Source organism: Elephantulus edwardii, unplaced genomic scaffold (assembly GCF_000299155.1).
Source record: "Elephantulus edwardii isolate Elephantulus edwardi_28Jun2011 unplaced genomic scaffold, EleEdw1.0 scaffold00019, whole genome shotgun sequence".
Lineage (NCBI taxonomy): Eukaryota > Metazoa > Chordata > Mammalia > Macroscelidea > Macroscelididae > Elephantulus > Elephantulus edwardii.
This window is the reverse complement of record NW_006399769.1, coordinates 19,622,412-19,647,463: the sequence shown is the minus strand read 5'-3', so window position 1 is coordinate 19,647,463 and position 25,052 is coordinate 19,622,412. Positions and strand designations below refer to the sequence as shown.

Genomic DNA, 25,052 nt, shown 5'->3' with positions numbered 1-25,052 from the left:
TGGAAGCCCAAAATCTCTGTAAATGTTTATGAAAATTAATAAAATATAATTATAGAAAAAAAAGGCACTTTGCAGATTTGATTAAGGATGTTAAGATGAGGAAATTAGCCTAGATATTGGAGTTGGATCATAAATACAATTACAAGTGTCGTCCTAAGAGGAAGTCAGGGGGAGCTCTGACCGTACTTTGTTCATTGTGATTCATTCTCTCTCTCTCTCTCTTTCTCTCTCTCTCTATCTATCTATCTCTCTCTATCTCCCTCTTTCCCCCTCTCATCATCTCTCCCTCTATCCCTCTCTCATTGTCTCTCCGTCCCTCCATCTCTCTGTCTCTCTCTGACCACAAGTCTCCTCTTGGCGACACCATGTGGGTCAGAGGAGAACTGTGCTCCACAAGGGCTTTCAATGGCTGTCTTTCTGGAAGTCGATCACCAGGTCCTTATTCCAGGACATCTGGGAACCACCAGCCCTCTGTGAACAGCCGAGTGCATTAACCAATTGTGATATCCCAAGACTCTATCCCTAGACAGTGCTCATTAAACAGCAAAAACAGTGAGTGTAGGAACCGCTGCTTTGGGTTTCAAATTTATTTCATAGGTGGCCATATTTTGCCTTGTGTGAGTTGTAGATTTGCACTGTTGCTTGAATATTTTTATTGCTCTTTCATCTTTGGCTTGCTTATTGACTTAACACTCCATCTAGACTGTATATTGCTTTAGGGCAGGAATCATAGGCTATTTGTTGTAATTTCAGGCCCCATAGTGCTTAGCAGAGAACTTTGCATGTAACTGGTATTCAATAAACACTTGTTCGTTTTATTTGATCTCCACTCCTGTGAGCCCAAATATAATCCTATTTTCTTACAGATGAAACAACAAAAGCCTATCAGATGTCCTCAGTTCTGGGGCCTGCTACACAGCCAGCCACCCTGACTCAGATACCAGCTACCACTGCAGCCAAGCCCACCCACACCACCTTGCCAGCACCAGCCCCATCTGCAGCTTCTACCACCATCAACTCCATACCACCACCTCTGGGCCACAGGAGCCAGGAACCAGGTCAGTAGGTAGACCATTTGCTGCTGCAAATGAGACAAGGAGGAGGCTGAATTTTCAGAGAAAACAGCTCTGGGCAGATACCTGTGTGTAGCCCGTCACTCACCTCATTTAGAGCTGCGTGAGTGGGGAGTATCTGACAGCTGGGCTGGGCTGTCCCTGCAGACACAAGGGGGCAACTGGAGGCCAGTAATTAAGAACCTAAGAGTCAAGCAAACCATGGAGACAAACCTTAATACTACTTCTTATTGTTGTTGTTGTTGTTAAGTTCTGTCAAGTCATAGACAACTCTTAGTGACCCTATAAACAAAAGACCTCTGAATACTTGTATTACTTTCATTGTTTCTCCAAGTGTGTAGAGTTTCCAGAAGCAAGCTATTTCGGAAGTAGATGCCACTCCTGCTCTCAAGCTTGTTTTAATCGGGGAGCTCCCCCAAACACTGTCCACCATGAGTAACCATTATTGCATTTGACACATCTAGTACTACTACTCATAGTAAGTAATAATACTACTTAATACTACAAAAAGATACTACTACTGGGTTGAAACTGACTCATAGCTGACCTCTTTTAAGAGGCTGTAAATCACCTGAGAGGAGATTGTCCATCTTTCTCCTTTGGAGCAGCTGGTGGATTCAAACCATTTGCCTTTAAGTTGGCAGCACAACTTCCTACCCACTAGGACACCAGATCTCCCTTTTGAAGGATCTTACATAAAATGTTCCCATTTCCATTTCCTTATTTCTGCAAAAGATCAATTCAAAGGACAGTAGATTTCTGTGAACACTGATGGGTCGTTTTTGGTTTTTCATTGTGGGGTTTTTTTCCCCTTTTGGTTTTTTGATGTTCAGTGACTCCTCAAAGTCTTCAAATATTAAAAACAAACAAGACCAAAAAGAAGTCCTTTAGGAAAACCTATAAACCTAATAACATTTTTATCCTTTTCCTGATTGTTTCTGCCTTCTCTCTCAAAACCATTTCTTAAACCATGTTTTAGGTTTTAGCAGAGTATAATTAACCTCAGCCTTCCAGCAAACAGGACCTAAGTGCTCATTCGATAATCCTATCTCATGTTTCTAGCAGGCTTATATCTGAGCCACTACGGGCAAAAGGTCTTCTGGGAAAGGGTGGGATATTTCACAATACCACTATTACCCCAGTGATTTATTTCTTTTTTCTATAGAGGTTCCCACATTGCTTTATTTTTCTAGAAGGAAATGCCTGGGCTTGTGCTTTTCAACTGCACTTCCAGCTTCCAAACATAACTGCCACCTACATGGCCCTTCTTGCCTCCCATGCCCCAGCCTAGCCTCTTACCCACACATCTGTTGAGAAAACAAATACAAATTAGCCAGACACTGTCCTAAGCCCTTTACATATATTAGCCAGCTGAATTCTTGTAACACTCTTCAAAGTGCAAATATGACATCTAATTTGGCTTCCCGTTACAATGATGAGGGAACCAAGGAGTAGAGCAGTGAGGAAGTTGACCCCAGGACCCAGCTGGGAAGTGGCAGCACTGGGATTCCCATCCTACTGGAAGCCTGGCTCTCTCACAGGAGGGATCCCTGCCATAAGCCAACACTCCAGACATCAATGAAGTATCACAGCATCAGGAGCCAGGCTGTCAAAGAATGGTGCAGGTGTGGTGACCTGACTATAGGCTACCAGCAACAGCGAGCGCCTGCTATAAATCATAACAAGGAACAACTCAATGAAGGGGAGCTCTGGTGGCCTCATTGATAGGGAGTTGCACTGCAACTCTCTGGCAATTAGAATTGACCACAGGCTGTTCAACAGGAAATTGGGTCATCTCCTCTCATGCAATTTTACAGCTTCAGAAACCAGCTCAAGTGTTAGCTGTGCTTTGGTTTTGACACGATAGCAATGACTTTGACTTTAACTTCTTTTAACAACTCACTGCACAAATCCCATATTTTCCATGTGTTAGGCACATTGCAGTCATTTTATTTAATATCTCCAATAATATTACAAAATAGGGATTTGAAACCATTATATTAAATTCCAAATCCAGAAAGAATGTTGTTGTTGTGTTCCGTCGAGTCAAAACTAACCCATAGCTGACCCTCTGGTGGGTTTTCAGAGGCAGTTAACTAGAAGGGAGGAGATTGCCCATCCTTCCTCACGGAGCAGCTGCGGGCCTTGAACCACGAGTCTTCAGAATTGCAGCTCAGTTTCTTGGCACCAGGCACTAGAGTTCCATAAATCAAGAATACTATAAAAATAATTTCTTATTAGCAGATATAGCAGATACTCTCCTTCCATCCTATTTTTGTTTCACTCAGGCTAACATATTTTCTTTTCATTGTGGTAAATATATAGGTAATAGGATATTAGCCATTTCCACACTCTTCAGTACACAGCACAACACTACGTACGTTCATCAGCCTTGTCTGTGCCTGAAGTAGGCCATTACCCTTCACTGACAGCAGGCTAATATCACCACAGACACACAATGATGACGGCAAAGGAGAGATAGTTAGGAAAGAAGCTGGGTGGCCGAGTTAACAAGGGCCCTGTAGCCAGAACTTTTCCTATTTTTAAAATTCACTCTCTGGACTTTCAGCACTCATGTTCCATTCAAAGATTTTTTAGTAACTGATGTCTCCTGAGAGGATGTCAGCTTTTATATAACACATATAATTAAACATGTGGCATACTTACTTGCTACACTGGGGGCTTTGAAAGGCTGTTACCAGTTGGACTTGAGCTTGTGGAAAACCTCAAGAAACTTGAAGGGGTGGCTCCCATTCTGGCAAAGCTGCGTTGTTCCTGGCCTGGGGACAGCGGCTTTGGACAGCAGCCTCTCGGCCATCTAGCAGTCTGTCTTCATCCTTGGCCAGCGCCAGCTTCCACGGGACCCACAGGCTGCTGTGCAAATACTCAGAGCTGGCCGGCTGGGCAGCACACACAGTGACTGCTAAGAAAGGGGCCAAGCAGTGGGTGGAAAGAAACTTAGACATTTTGTTGCCAACTGAAAAGACCTTCTGTAGGCCTGGACAGAGCTGAGAACTCACATTTGGCTGCCTAGGTCTTTTGTCTGAGAATGCCTAGGTCTTTTGTCTGAGAACACCTTTATTGAGATATTTCAGGTATCCTACAATTCATCCATTTAAAAAATACAGTTCAGTGCTTTTGGGGTTTTTTTTTATAATCTCTGTGCAATTTATTCACCACAATCTATTTTAGAATTTTATATCACACCAAGAAAAATCTCCTAACTATGGAATTACCCTTTCTCCCTAACTCCTTATCTAGCCCTAAGTAATGGCCGACCTGCTTTCAGGAATGCCTGCATCAAAATGCTCAGTTTTATTTGCTGTGAGATTTTAGCTCAATTATCTGAAAGGAGCTCCAGTGGTGTAGTCCATCGGGAATTGTGCTGCTCACCCAAAGGCTGTGAGCATCCAGTGGTTTGGACCCACCAGCAGTCCCTGGAGAGGAGGATGGGCAGTCACACGCTCCCCCCTCACCAGCCGTTGTGATCTGCAGCCCCAGAAGCTCAATGGAGTGTGACTGGGAGTCAGAACTGACTCAACAGCTGTGAGTTTGATATTAAATAATATTTGAAACTGACATTGAGGTTGGGGGGAGACTGAGAAAGATAGGATAAATAATGTATACTGCATTGAAAGAGTTGAGGGAGACAACTGTGTAAAAGGGATATGTGATTAGGTATTATTGTCATGACAGGAGTCCAGAGCGAAGGTTGCATAGTGGAGTGTACCTGGTGGGAGAGATTGTAAAGCAATGAAAGAATTTTTCTTTTACTTTTCAAAGAGAAGAGCGAACTGGGGCTGGGGGGAGGGGCGCGGCAGGGAGAAAAGTGCAACTATGAATGAATGGAAATTCAAAGTCTCTAAATTTTCATTAAAATTAATAATGATAAAATTCTTAAAAAATAATATTTGATATTTTTAAAATTCTGTTTTGGGCAAATGAGCTAAAAATATTCTGCCACTTAGGAAAATAGATGAGTAGCTATAATTTCATTTATTATTTTTATATTTCCTCATATATACTTATTTGACTGTAGTTAAAAGATACCAGAAATGGAGAGCGATTCAAGCACAATACAGTTCATATTCATTGAACACATGTTTACTGAGTATCTGCAATGTGTCAGGCACCATCCAAGGATCTTGGGCGACAGTAGGGAACACATTCCATGAAGACCCCTCCACAGCAGAGTGCTTCAGCTTAGGACACCTGGCAAGTGTGTGACTGCAATAGGAGCCAACTGCCTTTGAGGCTTACAGCCCATGAGTGACCAAAGATGTAAAGAGACACCTCTTAGACAGGACGCAGGGCTCAGAGAGTCTCCCATGGAAATTAGGAGATGGGATCTCTCCCAGCCCATGAGAAGGAGCTGATGTAGGTGGAAGGATTCTAAGCAAGATAGACTCCAAGGAAAATGGAGCTGGACACCAAGGTCACATCCTGGCTCCTTAACTGACCTGTAAATGAGCATGTCAAATGAGCAGAGAAGACAAGTCAAGGATGGTAAGAGAAGCAAGAGCCAGGCAGGAGCACAGAGACCTCTCTCCTCACAGGGTCTAGCATGCGACTCTTCTTTATGTGAGTAGCCAGATACTACAGTGTCCACATTACCCAGGGAAGCCACAGAGCTGCATCCTGGGGTCAAGAGGTATCCAGAGAATACATAGAAGGACTTTTAGAGGAAATCCAGACTTCTCCAGGCCAAAATACAGGCATAGGCTTATAAGATGTCATTCCCTGTGTGTCCCATCATTTAAAATCAAGAAACATGTATGTCAGGGTTATATCCTTTCTCCATTCCTAACCAGTCTGTACATTGAGAAAATTATTTAAGAAGTTGTACTATAATGTATAAGAATGTGGCATCAGCACTGAAGAAGCCTCAACAACTCGTGTTAAGTAGATAACACAGCCTTGCTTGCAAAATGTAAGAAAGACTTGAAGCCATTATTGAAGAAGATCAAAGACTATAGCATTCAATATGTATTATATCTCAACATCAATAAGGCAGAAATCTTCACAGCTGGACCAATAGACAGCATTGAATAGATGGGGGGATTGTAAATTGCTAAATATTTCATTTTGCTTTATTCTACAATAAATACTCATAGAAGCAGTGGTTAAGAACTAAAAAAAGTGGAGCTCTGGTGACCTAGTGGCAAGAAGCTGCACTGCAATCCCAGAGGTGTGCAGTTCAAATCCACCAGATGCTCTGTTGGAGAAGGGGGGCAATCTCCTCCTTGACAGTACTTAAAAAAAGAACCTTAATCCAAAATATCTGTAAGTGTTCACTGAAATTAATTAAAAAATTTTTAAAAAGAACTAAAAAAGCATGTTGCATTGGAAAAAACATGTCAAGGACCTCTTTGAAAGTCTAAAAGAGCAAAGATGTTTGTTCAAAGATTACGGAATGCCTGATTCAAGTCAAGGTATTATCAATTGTTTTATATTCATGTGTATGTAAACTGAACAAAAATAAGGAAGACCCCAGAATTGATGCCTTTGAATTGGGGTGTTGGTGAATAGTATCAAATATCCCGTGGACTGCCAAAAGAACAAAAAATTTGTCTTGGAGCAAGTACAACCAGAGTGTTCCTTAGGGACAAGGATAGTTAAACTTATCTACTATACTTTGGGCATGTTGTCAGGAGACACGAGTCTGGAAAAGTACAGAGTCAACAAAAGAAAGGAAGACCCACAATGAGATGGTTGGCACAGAGACAGCGTGAACATGCAGGAGGTTGAGAGGAGGACACAACACAGGGTAGATGTAGAGTAGCTATGAATTGTAGTCAACTGCAACTAACAACAACCCTAATCTCTTACCAAGTGCAGTTAAAGGTGAGGAAGTGGTGAAATCCAGACCAGAAAGGTGGGCCAGCATCTCTATCTGCCCATCCCCTTCACATAGTGTCCCTTCTCACCAACATGTATTTCCATCAGTGAACATTCATCTTCTTTAAGGTATCTGGAAAAGTTCTTTTTCTTCTTAGAATCCAGAGTTACAAAAAGTAAAGCAAACATTTCAAAAGAAAAATACATGAAGGTCATGACCAGTCAGGCCTCGATGAGACAATTAGAAATGAACAATAAAGATGACAAAAGATATTTTACTTCATGAGGAAGCAAATAATGCAAATTAAACTATCGCTTTTCACCAACACAGGCTGGAAAACTATAATAGACAGTATTGACAAGGCAGTGTCTCAGTGACCCAGAATTTGGACTTGCAGGAATATGCCCTTAGGTAACAATAAACCAAGGACTTAATAAGAACAAATGGAAAGAGATTCTATTCATAATAGAAGAATAAATGGGAGCAATCTAATTGTCTATTATTAGAAGAATGATTAAAGAAATTGCTGTACCAGGTGATAAAGGGTTGACTCAACTCATTTTGTCTGTCAGAGCGGAGCTGGCCTCCATAAAGTCCTCACGAACCAGGACTTTCTTCCAAGGTACCTCTGGGTGAACTCTGAACTCCAGCCTTTCTGATAGCACCCAAGTGCTTTAACCGCTTGGACCACCCACATACAGCTGCCATGAGGCCTTTAGAGTCATGATGAATGAGCACACTTAATGACATGGCAAGAGTGTCCACTGCAGATTGCCAAATCAAGCAAGCTAGAAAACAGCATGGACACCAGCCTTTCCCCCCCCCTGTAACTGTATTGCATATGATAATGTGCACATCATTAAAAGGACAAGCAAATGCATACTAAAATTACATACTCTTATAACTATGGGAATGCAGGTTGTCTCTTAATATTGTGTTGGTGTGTACCATTGAGTCAGCTTCGATGCTGACCCTCCAGCAGCAGGTTTTCAGAGGAGATAGATCACACAGGAGGAGACCACCTGTCTTTCTCCCACAGAGTGGCTAGAGGATTCAAACTGTGTGCCTTTGGGCTGACAGCTCAACTCCTTACCACTAAGCCACCAGAGCTCCCTAATTTATTACTCACAGTATATAATTCTTCAGAGTGAACATGTGTTAACTGTATAAATAGAGAAAATGTAGAATTATTTTGCGTTTCTGTCCAAATCATTGAACAAAAGGCAAAGGCAGATATAAATCGATTGAAAATTGAACCATGTTCTAAGAGGCACGGCTGTTTTTCCATGACCTCTCGTTGCCTCCCAGCAGGAAGCTTGGCTCTTTTCCTGACTGGTTTCACAAGGCCTCCCTCCTGCATGAGGAGCTTGGCATTTCTCTTTACAGAATCCCCATCTCCCTCCTCTCTTTTAAAATTTTGCTTCAGAGAAATTGTCCAGTAAATAATGACTGCTGGAGTTTTATTTGATTCTGTCACAGGGTAATTAAGAATACCCTGCTGTGTACCTTTTAAAATTACTAAAAGCTAATGCTATTTGCATCAATACCATGTTAACACAGTTTAAGCAAACTGCTAAATGTTAAGTGACGTTTCTATTGAAGGATTACTGTAACCTCCTTGTGAGTGGCACCGCTGAGGAGAATTCTTGTAAGAATAATGAAGTGTAAAAAGAAATAGAGCACTCTGGTAAAAGATATTTGCTTTGACAATTGAGAAATACAAAAGTGTTATTAGCTGACATTTTCAGCCAGTCTGTTGGCTTAAATCTACATTACCTCCCTTCCCCATTTCAATGTCTCCTTCAGGGCAGGTTCAGACTGCCCAAGTACGAAGCTTTACCTTGATTCTGATCTTGCTAATTTCTTGCTCGATTGGGTCACGGAAAGAATGAGAACAGATTAAAATTCATGTTCTGGCCAGTCCAATGCTATTGCAGATCTCTGGTCCACAACTACCTACACCAGCAGCCCAAACAACTGCTGTGCTCACCCAGGGAAGAAACTCAGCTCACCTTTCCAGCTGTGGATTAAAGTTAAGCCTGTTTCCATGGGGTTCGTCTTTCTAAATCCTTGTCATTTGATTTCAATTTGGACAGAAAGCATGAAACCGCATAGGCTGAGGGAGGGTACTGCCCTGACAGAGTCTGTGTAGAAAGTAAGGAAGTCATTAAACAAGTCAAGCCTTCCTTCACCAAATCATAGTCACCTTGAGGTGACTTTGTGGAGATTGTGACAGGATTCTTAAGGATTTGGCAAACGGGCTCTTAAAAACCTGGGAAGGGTTACTACCTAAGGTTTATGCCTGAAGAACTAAGCTCAAAATATAGGTGAGGATTTTATCATCACCAAGAAAGGAATAACTTTATTTTGCTCTGGGCTGTGTCTACAATCTGGGATAGGGAACTACTTTTTCTCTCCTCCAGGAATTCTGTGAGCTGTGGCCTTCCTTGGCTCTCCTTTCTACATGTCTGCCTGTACTTCTAGGCTAAGGACTGGAAATGCGGAGGGATGGAGCAAATTCTCTTCCCTGTAATGCTGTTAAAACCTCTAGAGGTTAAAAAAGAAAAAGTGAGCAGGCTTAACAGTGGTGGTTTTGGGTGGGAGGGTAGCTGCCACTGACTCGGCTTTCAAATCCTGGAGGCCCAATGCACAGTAAGACAAATCTGCCCTACGCTGCATTATCCCCGAGATAGATCAGATCAGATGAGGCCCTTGGGAGTCAGAGGCTTTTCACTGGCTTATTTTTCATCAGTAGACCTATCTGTTCAGCGTGATAGCAACACACAAGCCTCCAGTGGCAGATGGGTGATGGCTGCACATGAGGTATAATGTCAGGTATCAAACCCAGGTCTTCCACTAGGAAGGTAAGAATTCCACCACTGAGCCACCAACACCTCACGATAGACTTGGTAAGGGGTTTAAATTCCCATTGAAGCTGGAAGACACCAGGATGGAAAGATTGTACCTCCATCAAGGGATTTTTACTTTCTGCATGTCTACCACCTTCTTCATATTTCAAGATTCCTAGATATTCATAAAGCCTCTTCTGCACTCCTCACATTAAAAGATTTCTCAACAAAAACTCAAGCCCATTGCCTTCAAGTCCAGCATGTTTCTGAGGGGCTGAAATCACATTCTTTTCTTAAAACCAAACCATGTTGTTGTTGTTATGCGCCGTCAAGTCGTTTGCGATTCATAGCGACCCTATGTACAACAGCCCTAAACTCTGCTCTGTCCTGGGCCAATCGCACTGCCTCTGACACACCCATCCTGATTACCGCAGTCACTGAATCAATCCACCTCATAGAGGGTTTAACTTAAATAGTAGGAAAAATAACTGTCTTGAGCGTGATACTCTTTTTTTTAGTTTCTTTTATTTTTTTTTAATAATTTTAATGAACATTTACAGAGAATTTGGATTCCCATTCATTCATTGCTGCACTTCTTTCCCTGCCCAGCCCTCTCCCCCTGCCCCGCAGTTCGCTCCTCTCTTTCAAAAGTAAAAGAAAGACTCCCTCCCTGGTACACAATCCCCCCGCACCCCTCCCACTGCCCCAAGTACGTTCCACTATGCAACCTTAATTGTGGACTCTTGTGATAACCATAATACCCTATCATACATCGCTTTTAAATTATTCAGTCCCTCATCTGTTTCAGTGCAGTATATACAATTTATCAAGTTTTTCTCAGTCTTATCCCCACCCTGATATCAGTCCCATTTTACAGCAGTGGCACCATGCAATATTTGTCCTTTTGCGACTGAGATATTTCACTCAGTATAATGTCCTCCAGGCTCACCCATTTTGAATAATATTGAATGAGTTCCTTGTTTTTCAATGCAGTATAGTATTCCATTGAGCACGATACTCTTTTAAGCACTACCTTTGGGGTCAAAACATCATCATCAATTCAGTGAGGATGGAACAACTAAGAAAGTAATCAGTGTCACTGGATTGAAGTTCAAACTGACAAACTAGTGTATAACTTGTGTGTATTCCAACAACAACAAACTCCTTTCCTTAAGTGTATAATGGGGGGGAAAGATAAAGCAAATTAGTTGGAATAATCCAGGAAAGAAACTATCAAATATGAGAAGACCAAAAAAGAGAGTCAAGAAAGATATGTTGCATCAACAAAGAAATGCATAGAAAAATTATGGTACATTCACACAATGAAATATTATGCAGCATTGAGAAAAAAATGAACTCCTAAAACATTACACAACATGGCGGAGCCTGGATGATGTTAAGCTGAGTAAAATATTTCAGTCTCAAAAGGACAAACACTGCAAACACCACTGTTATAAAATAGGACAGATGTTGGGGTGGGTGAAGAGAGAGGAAAAAGAGTGGATAGATAATGAAGACTGCAATAAACAGATGAGGGGGGAAACTCTCCAAAAGGAATATATGATCAGACATCATATGTATGACAACAATATGAAACAAGGGGTGCTTTGTGAGGTGGGGTAGGAGAGGCAGAGGGAGAAGGGGGAAGAAAATATGCAACAATGAATTTAAAAGCAATAATAATATATTTTTTAAAAAAGAAAGATATCTTAGTACTGAAATTGGATTATTCTCTATCATTGACTGCAATGAATTATGTACATATCATAGTAATGACTATTTCAAGTCTATTGGTTGATATATATGTATATACATATATTTATATATTTTATTGATGTACATATTAAGAATGTTTGAATTTCAGGTATAGAAAAAAACTAAAGTATCAACAATGGCAATATAAAAAAATTCAAATTAAAAATCCTAGACACTGTAGGATCTGTTTTGCTTTGACACCGGATCTGGGGCAGGGGCTCCACGGGGTTCCCTGAGCAGGGCTAACAGTTTGCTCCAGCTTTACAGTTGCACCTTTGCCAATATGCATGCTATTGTTCTGCACAAAAGGGCTTAAGAATCTGCAGATGGTCGAGGCCCGAACACCAGGGCTATCTTGGGTTTCAACAGGCCCAAGGGACTGTTCAAGAGGCCAAGTCATGGGCACTGTCTCCTCTTGTCCCCTGGTCAGGCTTTCTGTACCTCTGGAAGCTCCTAAAGTAGAATCAGCCACAGAGAGCTCTGCTGATGTCTAGAGTCACAGTATTCAGGGGACAAAATAAGAGAAGAAAGCTGCTAGCTGACCCCACCCTTGTTAACCATGGTTTTATGCAAATAATGCACAAGCGTTGTAATTTGTTGGCAAACTACACAGCCTCCTCACACAGTATTTTCCTGTGCACACCCTGCATGTTATATGTGTGTGCATTTTTCTATGTGGATGCATCATATGCAGAATAATTCTATATCCCCAGGTCTCCAGAGGCAGAATTCCTCAGGAGTTGCTTTCCAGAAAACTGCTGAAGCAGATCTTAGCCTGGGTAAGTGGCCACCATTTCCCCTCCCCGCTGCTGAGAATGTCCCACACACTTGATGTTACCTCTGCAGCTCCGCTCCTGGTCACTAGGGTTTTGGGTCATGTCAGGTCATTTTAACTGATAGAAAGGTCCCCTCTGTCTATTCTCAGTGTGTCAAAGAGAAAACTCTCTGTCAGCTCAAATGCCCGAGGGATCTCATTCACTCATGTCAGCCTGAGAGGTTTCTTCCATAGTAGCCTCTGCTCCCACCGGCACATCCCAGGCTCACCCCTGGAATAAAATGTAAATACAAAGTCAGACTTTTCATAGACGTTCGGGGTTGGTGGAGGGGCAAATCACTTGATCTCCAGGTTCTGTCCTTTTTCGCCTGTTAACCTGGAGGTTAATACAAGGCTGTAATCAGCATTTGGCCACATTGCATCTCTTCTCCTTGCACTACTGTTGTCCCAGTCTAGAACTCTGTAACTCATGGTTTCTTCTCCATTCTCCTAGATATACCCAGTGATTACCCTCTACATCTACAGATACTTACCGCACTTTTTCACCCTATCCATTTCTGCTATTCCCATCTCACCACCATCATCTCTGCAACTTTGCTCTGACCCATCAGTCCCTCCCTAACTTCCATTAGCTTTTGATGGAATTCCCTAGGCAGAAGGTCGGCAGGCCTTGACTAGTCATGCTACGTTAAGACACCTATTGCCAAGTCGATTCTAGGTCATGGTGAGCCCCATGTTGCTGAGTGAAACTGCTCCATAGAATGTTCAAGACCTCTAGTTTAAAAAGATTTAAAGGGGGGGAAAAAGAATGTTCAAGACCTCTTAGAAGGAAATCACTGGGGTTTTCTTTTTTACTTTATGAAATTTAAAGGCGCATTGCCATGGGAAAGTCTGCTGTTAGGGACCTCTCCAAAGTACTGAAGAGCAATGGTGTCTCTCTGGAGACTAAGGTGTGTTTGATACAGGCCATGGTCTTCACACTCACTTGTTATGCATCAGAGAGTTGGACAGTGACCAAGGAGGAAAGAAGGAGAATTGATGCCTTTGAGCTGTGGTGCTGGAGAAGAGTATTGAGAATACCATGGACTGCTAGGAAAACAAACAGATTCATCCTGGAAAGGGTTAAACCGGGTGGCTCCTTGGTGGCAAGGATTCTGAGGCTCCATCTAACATACTTTGGACATGTTGTGAGGAGAGACCGGTCCTTGGAGAAGGACATCATGCTTGGGAGGGTGGAGGGACAGTGCAAGAGGAAGGGAAGACCCTCTATGAGGTGGATTGATTCAGTGACTGGGATAATTGAGATGGGAGTGTCAGAGACAGTGTGATTGGCACAGGACAGAGCAGAGTTTAGGGCTATTGTACATAGGGTCGCTATGAGTTGCAAGCGACTCGACGGTACATAACAACAACAACAACATACTAATTTATGGGTTTTCTTTTTTAATCACCTTTGGATGGTTTTGAACCAATCTTCGGAGCTATTTGTACCACCACCCAGGCAGTTCTATTGACTCTAGACGTATATATAATCAAGATATTGTGACTCCTGCAGATGGCAGGAAGCCATTGTCCACCCTGAGAAAACACAAGAGCACGTGGAGGTCTTAGATACCTTTCAACCAGTCCTCACCTCCGCAGATGGAGTACACGTGTTCTCATGGCTGCATATCAGGGAGGTCACCCACTTCCTCACCTATCAAATCATCCCTCAAACTCCGAACATGACATTTGAAAGGATTGCATAAAGTTTATCTGTTCTAAATTAACCCCTCATGACACACCAGATAGGTGTGCCTACCCTTTATCTGATAACTAAGGATGTCCCAGTCCCTTCATGTGAAGGAAATCCTGGGTGGTACAAATGGTTAATGTACCTGCCTGCTGACTGAAAGGTTGGAGAGTCAAGTCCACTCAGAGGGGCCTTGAAAAAATTGACTGGAAATCTTCCTTTAGAAACCAGCCACTGCAAACGCTATCAAGCACAGTTGTACTGGACTCCTAATTATGTTAGTGAGTGGTCTCCGAGGGTCCTGCGGGACCTCACTTTCTTTGAGCAGCTCCTTTTTCTGACTACATATCAGTGTGAGCCCAGATTTTCTTCACTAGCTCAACCAAAACAACATACCACAGCAGATTAACCGCAGAAGCTGCTATCAGATCCCAACAATCTTCTACTAACTAGATACTGAAGGAATTTGCCTCTCTTCTCATTGAATTTTTTTGCCTCATAAACAGTAATTTTTTTCAAAAAATAATATTTTAAAATCTCAAACACCAGGAGTCAGAACTCACTGAGTAAAAATTGGGTTTTTTGCTCGTCAGTTTGTGTTTCAATTGTTAACTTAAAGTGTATTAATAATTAAAAACATTGGTAGTAAGTACCCTACTTCAAAATGGAGAATGCGTAGTTTTCTTTTCTAATACTGTTAATATCAACAGATTTTGGCTCCACAGAAACAATGGCTCTTTGAATTCTTTAAAGACTTTTAAGAGCATAACGAGGCTGAGACTAAAAGAAACAAATAAACAAACAAACAGTAAGTCTTTGAAATATATACTAACTTCCTTTCCTCCTTTACTGGTCATTTCCAGGATATATTTTTTCTAATTTCTCTAACAGGTCCTTACACAACTCAGTTCCAGTCCAGCCTCTAAGCTATTGAAATTAAGTGCTGTTGAATAAGTCCTAACTACCCAAAACTGTGTAACACAGTACAACTGCTCAATGGGATTTTCTAGGCTGAACTAATATGTTTTGCACCACAAACCAAAAGGTCAGCAGTTGAGTCCACCAGTGGCTCCACAGGAGAATGATGTCCATTCTTCTACCATTAAGGTCAATAGCTTCAGAATCCAACAGCGAGTCACTCTTAACCGGAATCCACTCAGAGGCAGTGGGTTTATTTTGGATTTTAAATTTTGTAGAATTCAATCACCACAACTTTCTCCTGAGGAGTCACTGTGTAGGTGTGATGCACCAGGATGGTCCATTAATAACTTTTGAACACATTATCCAGAGTCAAACATGATGCTATAAGTGGTATATTGGGGATTACCCTGCCTCATCCTGAATACCCCACTTTCATTAAAGCATCTTAGGTCTCATTTGGGCAAAGCTCCCTCTCACCACTGATTGATCTTCTGCTAAATATGCAATAGCTAACATCTTTTCTATTACATATTTATGTGTTTATTTTCAGGCATATCATATATCACCATTCTTTAATATATTAACATTATATACATTTTGGATTATATTAGAAGCCCTGGTGGCATAAAGGGTTGTACTCCTAACCCAAAGGCTTAGCCCTGATGGTTAGAATTTGTCAGGAGCTCCTTGGGAGAAAGACAAGTAATCAGTGTGATTTACAGCTTCAGAAGCCAATGGATGATCAACTATGAATCAGTCTCAAATCAAGGGAAATGAGTGAGAGTGTGAGTGATATATTCTGTTAAAGCAGGTCACTCAAATCCTGTTGATGTGCAACTGATTTTTTAAACTCCAAACTGGCATATTATACTTCTCTATTACATTTTCCTTTGATTTGACTACGGCCTCTTTTTTAACCTTAATATTATCATTTAGCATCTTACCTAGCCTTCCAACCCTTGTGTCATCCACAAAACTGATTAACATGCTACCTTCCTTATGCTAGTCAGATGAAAACATAGCACATGGGAAGAATTCCATAAGCCCCACCATGCTCAGGGCAGCATTGGGAAATAGTCCTCTGTGTTCAGTGCAACCTGTTAACAGACACCAGCAGCTAAATATGGGCCTATTGATGCTGCCCTCCAGGCCCAGTATTTCATCTCCATCTCAGGACTCCTGACTAAGGAATAATTGGTGGTTTGTTCTGCCTGCTACTCCCAACTATGCCATCACCCCATAGGTATAACCATCAAAACCCATTGTTGGAGGTAATGAAGGAAGTCATCCAAGTTGCATGGAAGACAACAACAAAAATAGAGTTACAGCAATTAAAAAAATACCAATTGAAGTGTTTCAACAAACAGATGCAGTGCTGGAGCTGCTCACTCAACTAGGGAGGGAAAAAAAGCTATATTTGTCCAATACCAAAAAAGAAAAAAAAAACCAATGAGCCAGCAAAATGCAGATATTGTTGAAAAATATTAATATCACATGCCAGTAAAATATTGCTGAAGACAACTCAAAGGCAGCTGGAGCAATGATTTTGTAAATTACTACCTTGGGAGGGACTGGAGAACATTATGCTGAGTGAACTAACTTCATCCCATAAGGACAAATACTGTATAAAATCGTTAATATAGAATAAGTATGAGGATTCAAGGAGTGGGGAGGTGAAAATCCTAGGGGTAAGGATGGGCAGCGCGGAGGTATGCTAATAATAGGGTTGCACAATTCCATGGGTGAAGGGTGTGAAGGAAATGGGAAGGATTTTGTGTGACAATGTATTCAAACTTTGTAAACAAATTAGTATGTAGAAAATTTAAAAAAATTTAAAAAAAAAAAAAGAAGATCGGTTTCAGAGCAGGAGTAGGGGCTCTGGGAAATCCAGATAAATGAGAATGATTTCTCCTGGGTAAGTAAGAGAGCACACCACATGCCAACTCTTCTAGACACCCAAGGGTGCTGGAAGCTTTGGGAAAAAGCTGACAAGATGCCGCCATTTGTCTTAGGGAAAGTATACATCTTTACCAGTAGGTGGCAGTATAATAATAAGACTAAAGAAGCAAGATGTTTCAAAATATAAATCATATTTTTTAACTTGGAGGCTATCTCTCCCAGTCAGTAATGTTAATGACAAAGCAATTGTGGTCCATGAGGCAGTGTGTATATGACTTGCTCAAGGTCACACACGTGGCTAATGGCTGAGCCAGACTAAAGGCAGGTCTCTCCATGAAACGGAATGTGCAAAGCACAGATTGCCCTTTTCACCATAGAGCTTTGCATCTCAATCATGTGCAGAAGAACGTGACTTCTTTTGAGTGTGTTGATGATTCTAGCCAGCAGCAAAGCTAAGAGCCATTAAGAAACGTAAGCTCATCAGGCGGTAGGTCTTCTGAGCTCAAAGAAAATAAAAACACCCACACATGACTTTTATCATTTCTTTACATGCTTCCTCAGATGCTTCTGCTGGCTGAATCCTCCTAGCCACGATTCTGCAAGGGGTCAGGAACTATTGAATAAGAGCATCCCCCAGAAATCTTCCCCCCTTTTCCATCTCTTCCACTTTATCAGGATCAGTTCCATGCGAAAATTTTAAACACTTAACTACATACGGGATAAGAGGCACCATTTTTGCATCATTCTTGAGGCAAAGGTGAGAAGTGGAGCCTCAGAACAGCAATGGACTCTACACTCCCTCCAGGGGCCACGTGTTCTATGCAGTGCCCAATAAAAGAGAAAATAAACAAATGAGTGAAACAAATACAGCTAGAATGGCGTTAGATACATTAGTGTGCTATTAAATGCTATTGAACTGGCGGCTCTCAGCTCCTGGTAACCCCGTGCACGGCAGAACACCATGCTGCCCCCTCCTTGTGATCCGCGGTGGATCAGATTGTGTGGTGGCAGGGCTTCACTGACTGATTTTCACAGTGTGCTTGATAAATAGATGGGTGGATGGACAAATGAACAGATAAAAGCTGAAGGCAAAGATTTCAGTTTGATAAAGCAAAAATTTCGCACAGTCTTAATTGTCAAGAACAAAATGCACAATTTGATTGGATGTGTTCGTCTTCTTCTGAAGATGATCAAAACACCAGCCAGTCCTCACCTGATGCAGTTTTGTAACAGTCAGCTGAAGGGTCGGTTTAGACTAGATAAACTTCTTAGGTCTTATAGATCTTAAAGAAGCTCTAGGGTTTCTATGGTTCAATGTATTAGGTGCTAACTAAAAAGTTGAAAATTGAACTCACCAACCCCTCTATAGAAGAAAGATGAGACCTACCGTGTCTGGAAAGATTTGCAGCCTGGGAAACATGTAGGGTAGCTCTGCTTTACCCGACAGGGTCATTGTAAGTCACAAACAACTTTATGGTACTGGGGTTTTTATTTGCATTCTAAGATTGCTGTGATTCTTGATTCGTAGTGAAAGCATAAGGCAAAGATCATTTCAGAAGCCTTAGTCAGGAAAGCCTAACAGATTCCAAGTGGCTCAATCCGTCGTCGGTCTGGTCCCACTCTCTTACTGGTGTTTCTGTCACAATTGGGAAAATTACCACCTTCACATTTCCCTTAAAACCTTCAGCAGGTTTCATGTCAGTAACAAGTTTCTTTTTCATTATTAAAGTCCTGAGAAATGGGCTTGTGGAAATTTGGTCAGTCCTTTTTCATTAAGTCAACCTCATAGCCTGGCTGCCTCTGACAACTCCCTGGAGGGTCAGATATGGGTTGGTTCCAACTCTCTGATGGATAACAACTGCATAGCTTGGTTTGATTAAGATTCATAAGTTTCTAGAATTGTCTTTCATTATTGAGTTGGAACTGACTTAGAACTGACCCCTCCCATGAATTTCTGAGGCTGTAAACCACACAGGAGGAGACTGCCCGTCTTTATCCTCCTGTCCTCCAGTGGATTAAAACCTTCAGCTAAGTGGAACCATTGCGGTATCAGGACAGCTCCTTACAATCACCAGACCTCTAATATCAAGTTGGCAGCAGGAGAAGCCAAGGGCAAGCAAGCTCAATGCATAATATAAACTCCTCCCAGGGAAGTTTGGGGCTAAGAGCACCACTGGATGACAGAAAGAAAACAGAAGTGCATTAGCTCCCCACCCATCTGAAGGCACTCTTCACAAAATGACAATTAGATTTTCCTATTCACATGAACGGGTGCTGTTCAGTGTTCCCTGCATTAAATTGTTTCAAGCTGCTGGCCTTCGGGCTGAGGGGAAGGTTTACTGGTGGTGAGGAAGATGCCAGATGAGGGAACATGGCCCTCTAGACCTAGCATTTCTCTCCCACCCTCCAATAAAGAACCTTTGGGAGTTTCCCCAAGAAACTCCTGGCTGAAAAATACTGTTAAACACCCAAAGCGAACTTTTTTAAATTATGAGAGGAAGTGAGATGAGAAAATTGACCTTTAATCCAAAGATGAAATCATGTTCTTTGCAAACTGAAGAAAATAACAAACCAAGAGGAAGCTCACTACATCCAAAACCAGGGGGCTCCCCACCCCCACCCCCGTACTCGTCTGCTTCTGCCTGAGATCCCTCGTCTTCTAAGCGTCGGAGAGGGGAGATGGACGTCCAGGGCTGCAAGGCTCTCGCTGCCTGTGAAACACATTGGTTTAGCAAGCTGAAAAAGATTTTTAATTTATTGTCTTTATTTTCTTAAATGGTATTTTTTTTAATTTTGGCTCCGTTTCAATAACACTAAAGAAACATCCAGAAACTCACTGTCAGCTTGCATGAACAGCCTTCCCAAGTGCAGAAATCTTCATGCTGCTTTAGTTCTTCTCTTAGACTGCTTGGAAAGTGGGGGTAGAATATGAAGTTTAGAGCCTTGAGAGTACAGTGGTTAACGCGATGGGTCAAAATCTAAACCTCCGAGGATATTTAACTCACTAACCCCTCCTTGAGAGAAAGAAGTGTCAGTCTGTTGTTATGCCCTGGCGAGTTGCCTGTGACTCATAGCAACACTATATACAGCAGCTCTGAAGCCTGCCCTGTCCTGAGCCAGTCTCACTAATTCCGACACATCTCATTGGGGTCTTTCTTTCCTGTGCTTTCCCTCCACCCTTCCAAGCATGATATCCTTCTCCAAGGACTGATTTCTTCTGGCCACGTGCATAAAGCAGGTGAGACGGAGCTACAAAATCCTAGCCTCCAAGGAGAAACTTGGTTTCACCGTCTCCAAGACAGACCTATTTGTTTTCTTGGTAGTATTCAAGACTTAACTTCTGTAAATATCTACTGTCATGGAAATCCTATGAGCCAGTGCTGCACTGTCCTACTAGGTCACTATGAGTTGGAATGGACTTGACTGGTGGTGGGTGTGGGTCTCGAGAGGCTCTGAGGAGGGGATTTACTTATGCGCCTCTGCTCTACATCCCACGCCCATTAGATCACCTCCTCCCAGTCTCACCGCTGATCATTCTTTCAGTTGGCCAACAACATGTACGTATGTGCTTGGCTCAGTGGAAATTTTGCCACCTATTGACAGCTAATATTTGACAAAGCACAAAAATTTATTAAATGTGGAAGACACAGTCTCTTTAACAAATGTACTGGGGAAACTTGATAACCATTTACAGAAAAACTAAACAGAATCCATTTTTTATGAATAAGGCATGGTTCCCTGACCTCAAAATTTTCAGAAATGATCAGAGAGATCTTTTACACTGGTAATGTATATAATGCTTTCAAAGAAATAAACTAAGGCTCAAGTAGGATAATTGAGAATTAGAGCATGGGCTTCTCCAAATCCTTCTGTAGCACTTAGCAAATACTGTGTCTGGAATGGGCTGTCAGTAAATATTAATGTGTGGGTATTTTCCCCAGGATGGGAGTGGTATGGGAGAGCACAGCCTGAAGCCAAAGCCTGAGCTGAGTGTGAATACCCGTTATGTCCCCTTCCTTGGGGTGAATCCAGGCACTTCCTGTGCTTGTAAGTCACCAAAAGTTTTACTGTTCTTTCCAGGATTTGATCCAAACGAAGAATTAAGCACACAGTCTTTGGAGCCAGTATCCCAGGGAGAGCCAAGTAAGTCAGTTGTCAATGGGGAAACCCAGGATGACTTTGACATCTGATCTGTTCTCATTCTATTTACTCACTCCCACCCAAACTCACCTCTCTCCTCTGTAGGTCTGTTTATCTTTTCTCTGGAAGCTTTTAGAAAGATTTAAATTATCTAAGGGGAGAGGGGCAGTGGAGGGAGCTGTGAGGAGAGATAAGATTTTTAAAACATCAGTAAGGCATAAAATTCAGAGAGCTTAAAGTACTTACTGATGAAGATAAAAATAATAGTATGATCTTCAGTGTAGATTACTCATCCACATAAAGAAATCAAAAGACCTCACAGCTCGACCCATAAGCTATGTTGTTGTTGTTGTTATGTGCCGTCAAGTCGCTTGTGACTCATAGCGACCCTATGTACAACAGCCCTAAACTCTGCTCTGTCCTGTGCCAATCGCACTGTCTCTGACACACCCATACTGATTGTCCCAGTCACTGAATCAATCCACCTCATAGAGGGCCTTCCCCTCCTGTGCTGTTCCTCCACCCTCCCAAGTATGATGTCCTTCTCCAAGGACCGGTCTCTCCTTACAACATGTCCAAAGTATGTTAGACGGAGCCTCAGAATCCTTGCCTACAAGGAGCCACCCAGTTTAACCCTTTCCAGGATGAATCTGTTTTCCTAGCAGTCCATGGTACCCTCAATACTCTTCTCCAGCACCACAGCTCAAAGGCATCAATTCTCCTTTTATCCTCCTTAGTCACTGACCAACTCTCTGATGCATAACAAATGATTGCAAAGACCATGGCCTGTATCAGACGCACCTTAGTCTCCAGAGAGACACCATTGCTCTTCAGTACTTTGGAGAGGTCCCTGACAGCAGACTTGCCCATGGCAATACATCTTTTAATCTCCTGGCTACTGGTGCCAAGAGTGTTGACTGTGGAGCCAAGCAAACTAAAGTTGTGAACAATCTCAATCTCTTCAACATTAATTCTGATGCTGACAATTGGTCCAGTGGTGAGAATCTTTGTCTTCTTGACATTGAGCCCCAATCCATATTGGAGGCTGCAGCTATATATAAGAAAAATGGAGAAAAGATTGACATTTTCAGGGACTTCATTTTGGGGGGAAAAAACCTCACATGATCATTCAATACCTGTTCCTGATAAAAACACTCAATGCAATTGTAATAGAGGAGATATTCTGCAACATAATTAAGATTATATATATATATACACACATACATATATAAAAGCAACAGCCAACATTATTCTCAATAGAGAGAGATGAAAGGCATTCCTCTAGCAAACATGCTCAGACAACGATACCCCCATCACCATCCCTATTCAACATTGCATTGGCAGTCCTGGCTGCAGCAATAAGGCAAGAAAAGGAATAAAGAGACATCCAGATAATTAGAGGAAGTAAAACTATCTCTTTGTAGATAATATGATCATAGATAGAGAAAATCACAAAGACTCAGTAAGAAAAGTATTGGAGTTAGTTGAATAATTCAGCAAAGTTATAAGATCAACTTAAAGAAACCAATTGGATTCCTCTACAGTAATAAACAGAACACTGAGAAGAAAATAAGGATAGCAATGTAATTTATAATTAAACTGGAAAAAACTCATTCTTGTCAAGCTGCAATCAAATCATAGCTGAGCCTCCAGCAGATTTTTTGGGAAGCTGTAAATCACATGGTGGAGTTTGCTTGTATTTCTCCCTTGTAGCCACTGGTGAATTCAAACCAACAGAGAAGCACTGTCTTTAATTTAGCAAGACGACTTTCTCTGGACTATACTACCAGAAATCCTTCCATCTATGATAACCACTCAAAGATGAAATATTTTTTAAGTAGGTAATAGTTGTTAAATATTAACAAATAGTGCCATTTGTTATCTAATAGTGCTATTTGTTATATGTCAGCATATAATAAATTTGTTATCTAATAAATAGTGCTAATAGTTATTGTTAACAAATAGTGCTTGGAAAACTGGATGTAGTTTAGTGGTAAGGAATTGTGCTACTAAATCAAAGGTACACAGTTTGAAACCACCAGCTGCTCCACAGAAGAAAGATGAGAATTTTACTCCTGTGTAATTTACTACCTCTGAAAACCCACTTGAGGGTCATCTATGTGTCAGTTCCATTGTGACTATTCCCAACAACAGATGTAGGAAATTGAAGCAAGATTCATACTACACACAAAAACTAAGTCAAAATGGATCAAGGTAAAACCTAAAAGTTTAAAGATCAACGGGGAGGGGTGGGGGAACCACAAGAACAAATTAATTGGCAAAAATCAAGGTTCCAGGAGTAAATGGAATAGCAATTGACATATTTCAACAAACAGATGCAGACCTGGATGTGCTCACTAAGTTGTGCCAAGAAGTCTGGAGGACAGCCACCTGACTAATTGACTAAAAGAGATCTATACTTATTCCCATTCCAAAAAAAAGGTGACCTGACAGAGTGTGAAAATTATCAAACTATATCATTAATATATCACATGCAAGCAAAATCCTGCTAAAGATTATCCAAAAGTGACTGAAACAGTAGTACATCGACAGACAACTATCAGAAATACAAGCTGGATTTAGAAGAGCTTGTAGCCCTAGTGATATCATTGCCAATATTAGATAGATCTTGGCAGAAAGCAGATGTTTCATTGTGTTTTATTGACTATGCAAAGGCACTTGACTGCATGGATCACAACAAAGTGTGGCTAACCTTAGGAGAACAGGAATTCTGGAACATTTGACTTTGTTCATGCAGACCCTATACATGGACCAGGAGGCAGTCATCAGAGTAGAGCAAGGAAACACTGCATGGCTCAAAATCAGAAAAGGAGTGTGTCAGAGATGCATCCTGTCTCCATACCTTTTCAATCTGTATGCAGAACAGGTAATTCATGAGGCTGGACTTGATGGGGAAGAATGTAACATCAGGATTAGAGAAAACTCATCAACAACCCGTATTGCAGGTGTATGCAGATATCACAACCTTACTTGCTGAAACTAAAGAGGGTATCAAGCATTGGCTGCAGAAGGTCAAGGACTGTAGTTTGCAATACAGATTGAAACACAGCATCAAGAAGACAAAGATTCTCACCATTGGGCCAGTTGTCAACATCATACTAGAGGGAGAAGAGATAAAAGCTGTTAACAATTTCAGCTTGATAAGTTCCACAGTCAACACTTTTGACACCAGCAGTCAGGATATCAAAAGACAAATTGCATTAGGAAAATCTGTTGTCGGGGACCTCTCCAGAGTGTACTGAAGAGCAAGGCTGTCAGTCTAAAGACTAAGGTGTACCTGATCCAGGCCATGATCATCACAATTACTTTCTATACATCAGAGAGTTGGACAAAGACCAAAGATGACAGAATAATAATAGATCTCTTGTGAACAAAGCCGCAATAAACATGGGTGTACATATATCTGCTTGGATGTCAGTTATGGTCTCTTTGGGGTATATTCCCAGCGTGGAATTGCTGGGTCAAATGGTATCTCTATTTGCAACTTTTTTAAAATTTTATTTTATTAATTTTAACTAACATTTACAGTGATTTTGGATTTTCATTCATTCTTCGTTGCACTTTTTGAGAAAGTGCCATACCACCTTCCACAGTGGTTACACCATTTTACACTCCCACCAACAATGAAAAGGGTTCCAGTTTCTCCACAACTCGCCAGCATTTGTTGCTTGCTGTTCTGCTAAATTTTGCTTTTCTGACTGGGGTGAGATGGTATCTCATAGTTGTTTAATTTGCATCTCTCTTAGAACTAGGGATTTTGAACATTTCTTCATATGCTTGTTAGCCATCTGAATATTTTCTTCAGTGAAGTGTCTGTTCATATCCTTTGTTCGAAGGCTTTGTTCACAATAGCAAGGAGTTGGAAAGAACCTAAGTACCCATCAACAAACAAATGGATAGAGAAGCTGTGGTATAGTCACACAATGGAATACTATGCTGCATTGAAAAACAAAGAACTCATGCAATATTATTCAAAATAGGTGACCCTGGAGGACATTATGCTGAGTGAAGTATCTCAGTCACAAAAGGACAAATACTGCATGGTGCC

The 25,052-nt window shown here is 41.5% G+C and overlaps 1 protein-coding gene across 1 annotated transcript in view; it reads left to right on the top strand.

The window, feature by feature from the left end:
- VIT (vitrin) overlaps positions 1–25,052 on the top strand; it is a 614,318-nt gene that overhangs the window by 531,585 nt on the left and 57,681 nt on the right. Inside the window, exons 6-9 of the mRNA XM_006882356.1 lie at positions 867–1,058; positions 8,850–8,909; positions 12,233–12,295; positions 20,924–20,986. Coding sequence (XP_006882418.1) covers positions 867–1,058; positions 8,850–8,909; positions 12,233–12,295; positions 20,924–20,986 — 378 coding nt within the window. The remainder of the gene's footprint in view (positions 1–866; positions 1,059–8,849; positions 8,910–12,232; positions 12,296–20,923; positions 20,987–25,052) is intronic.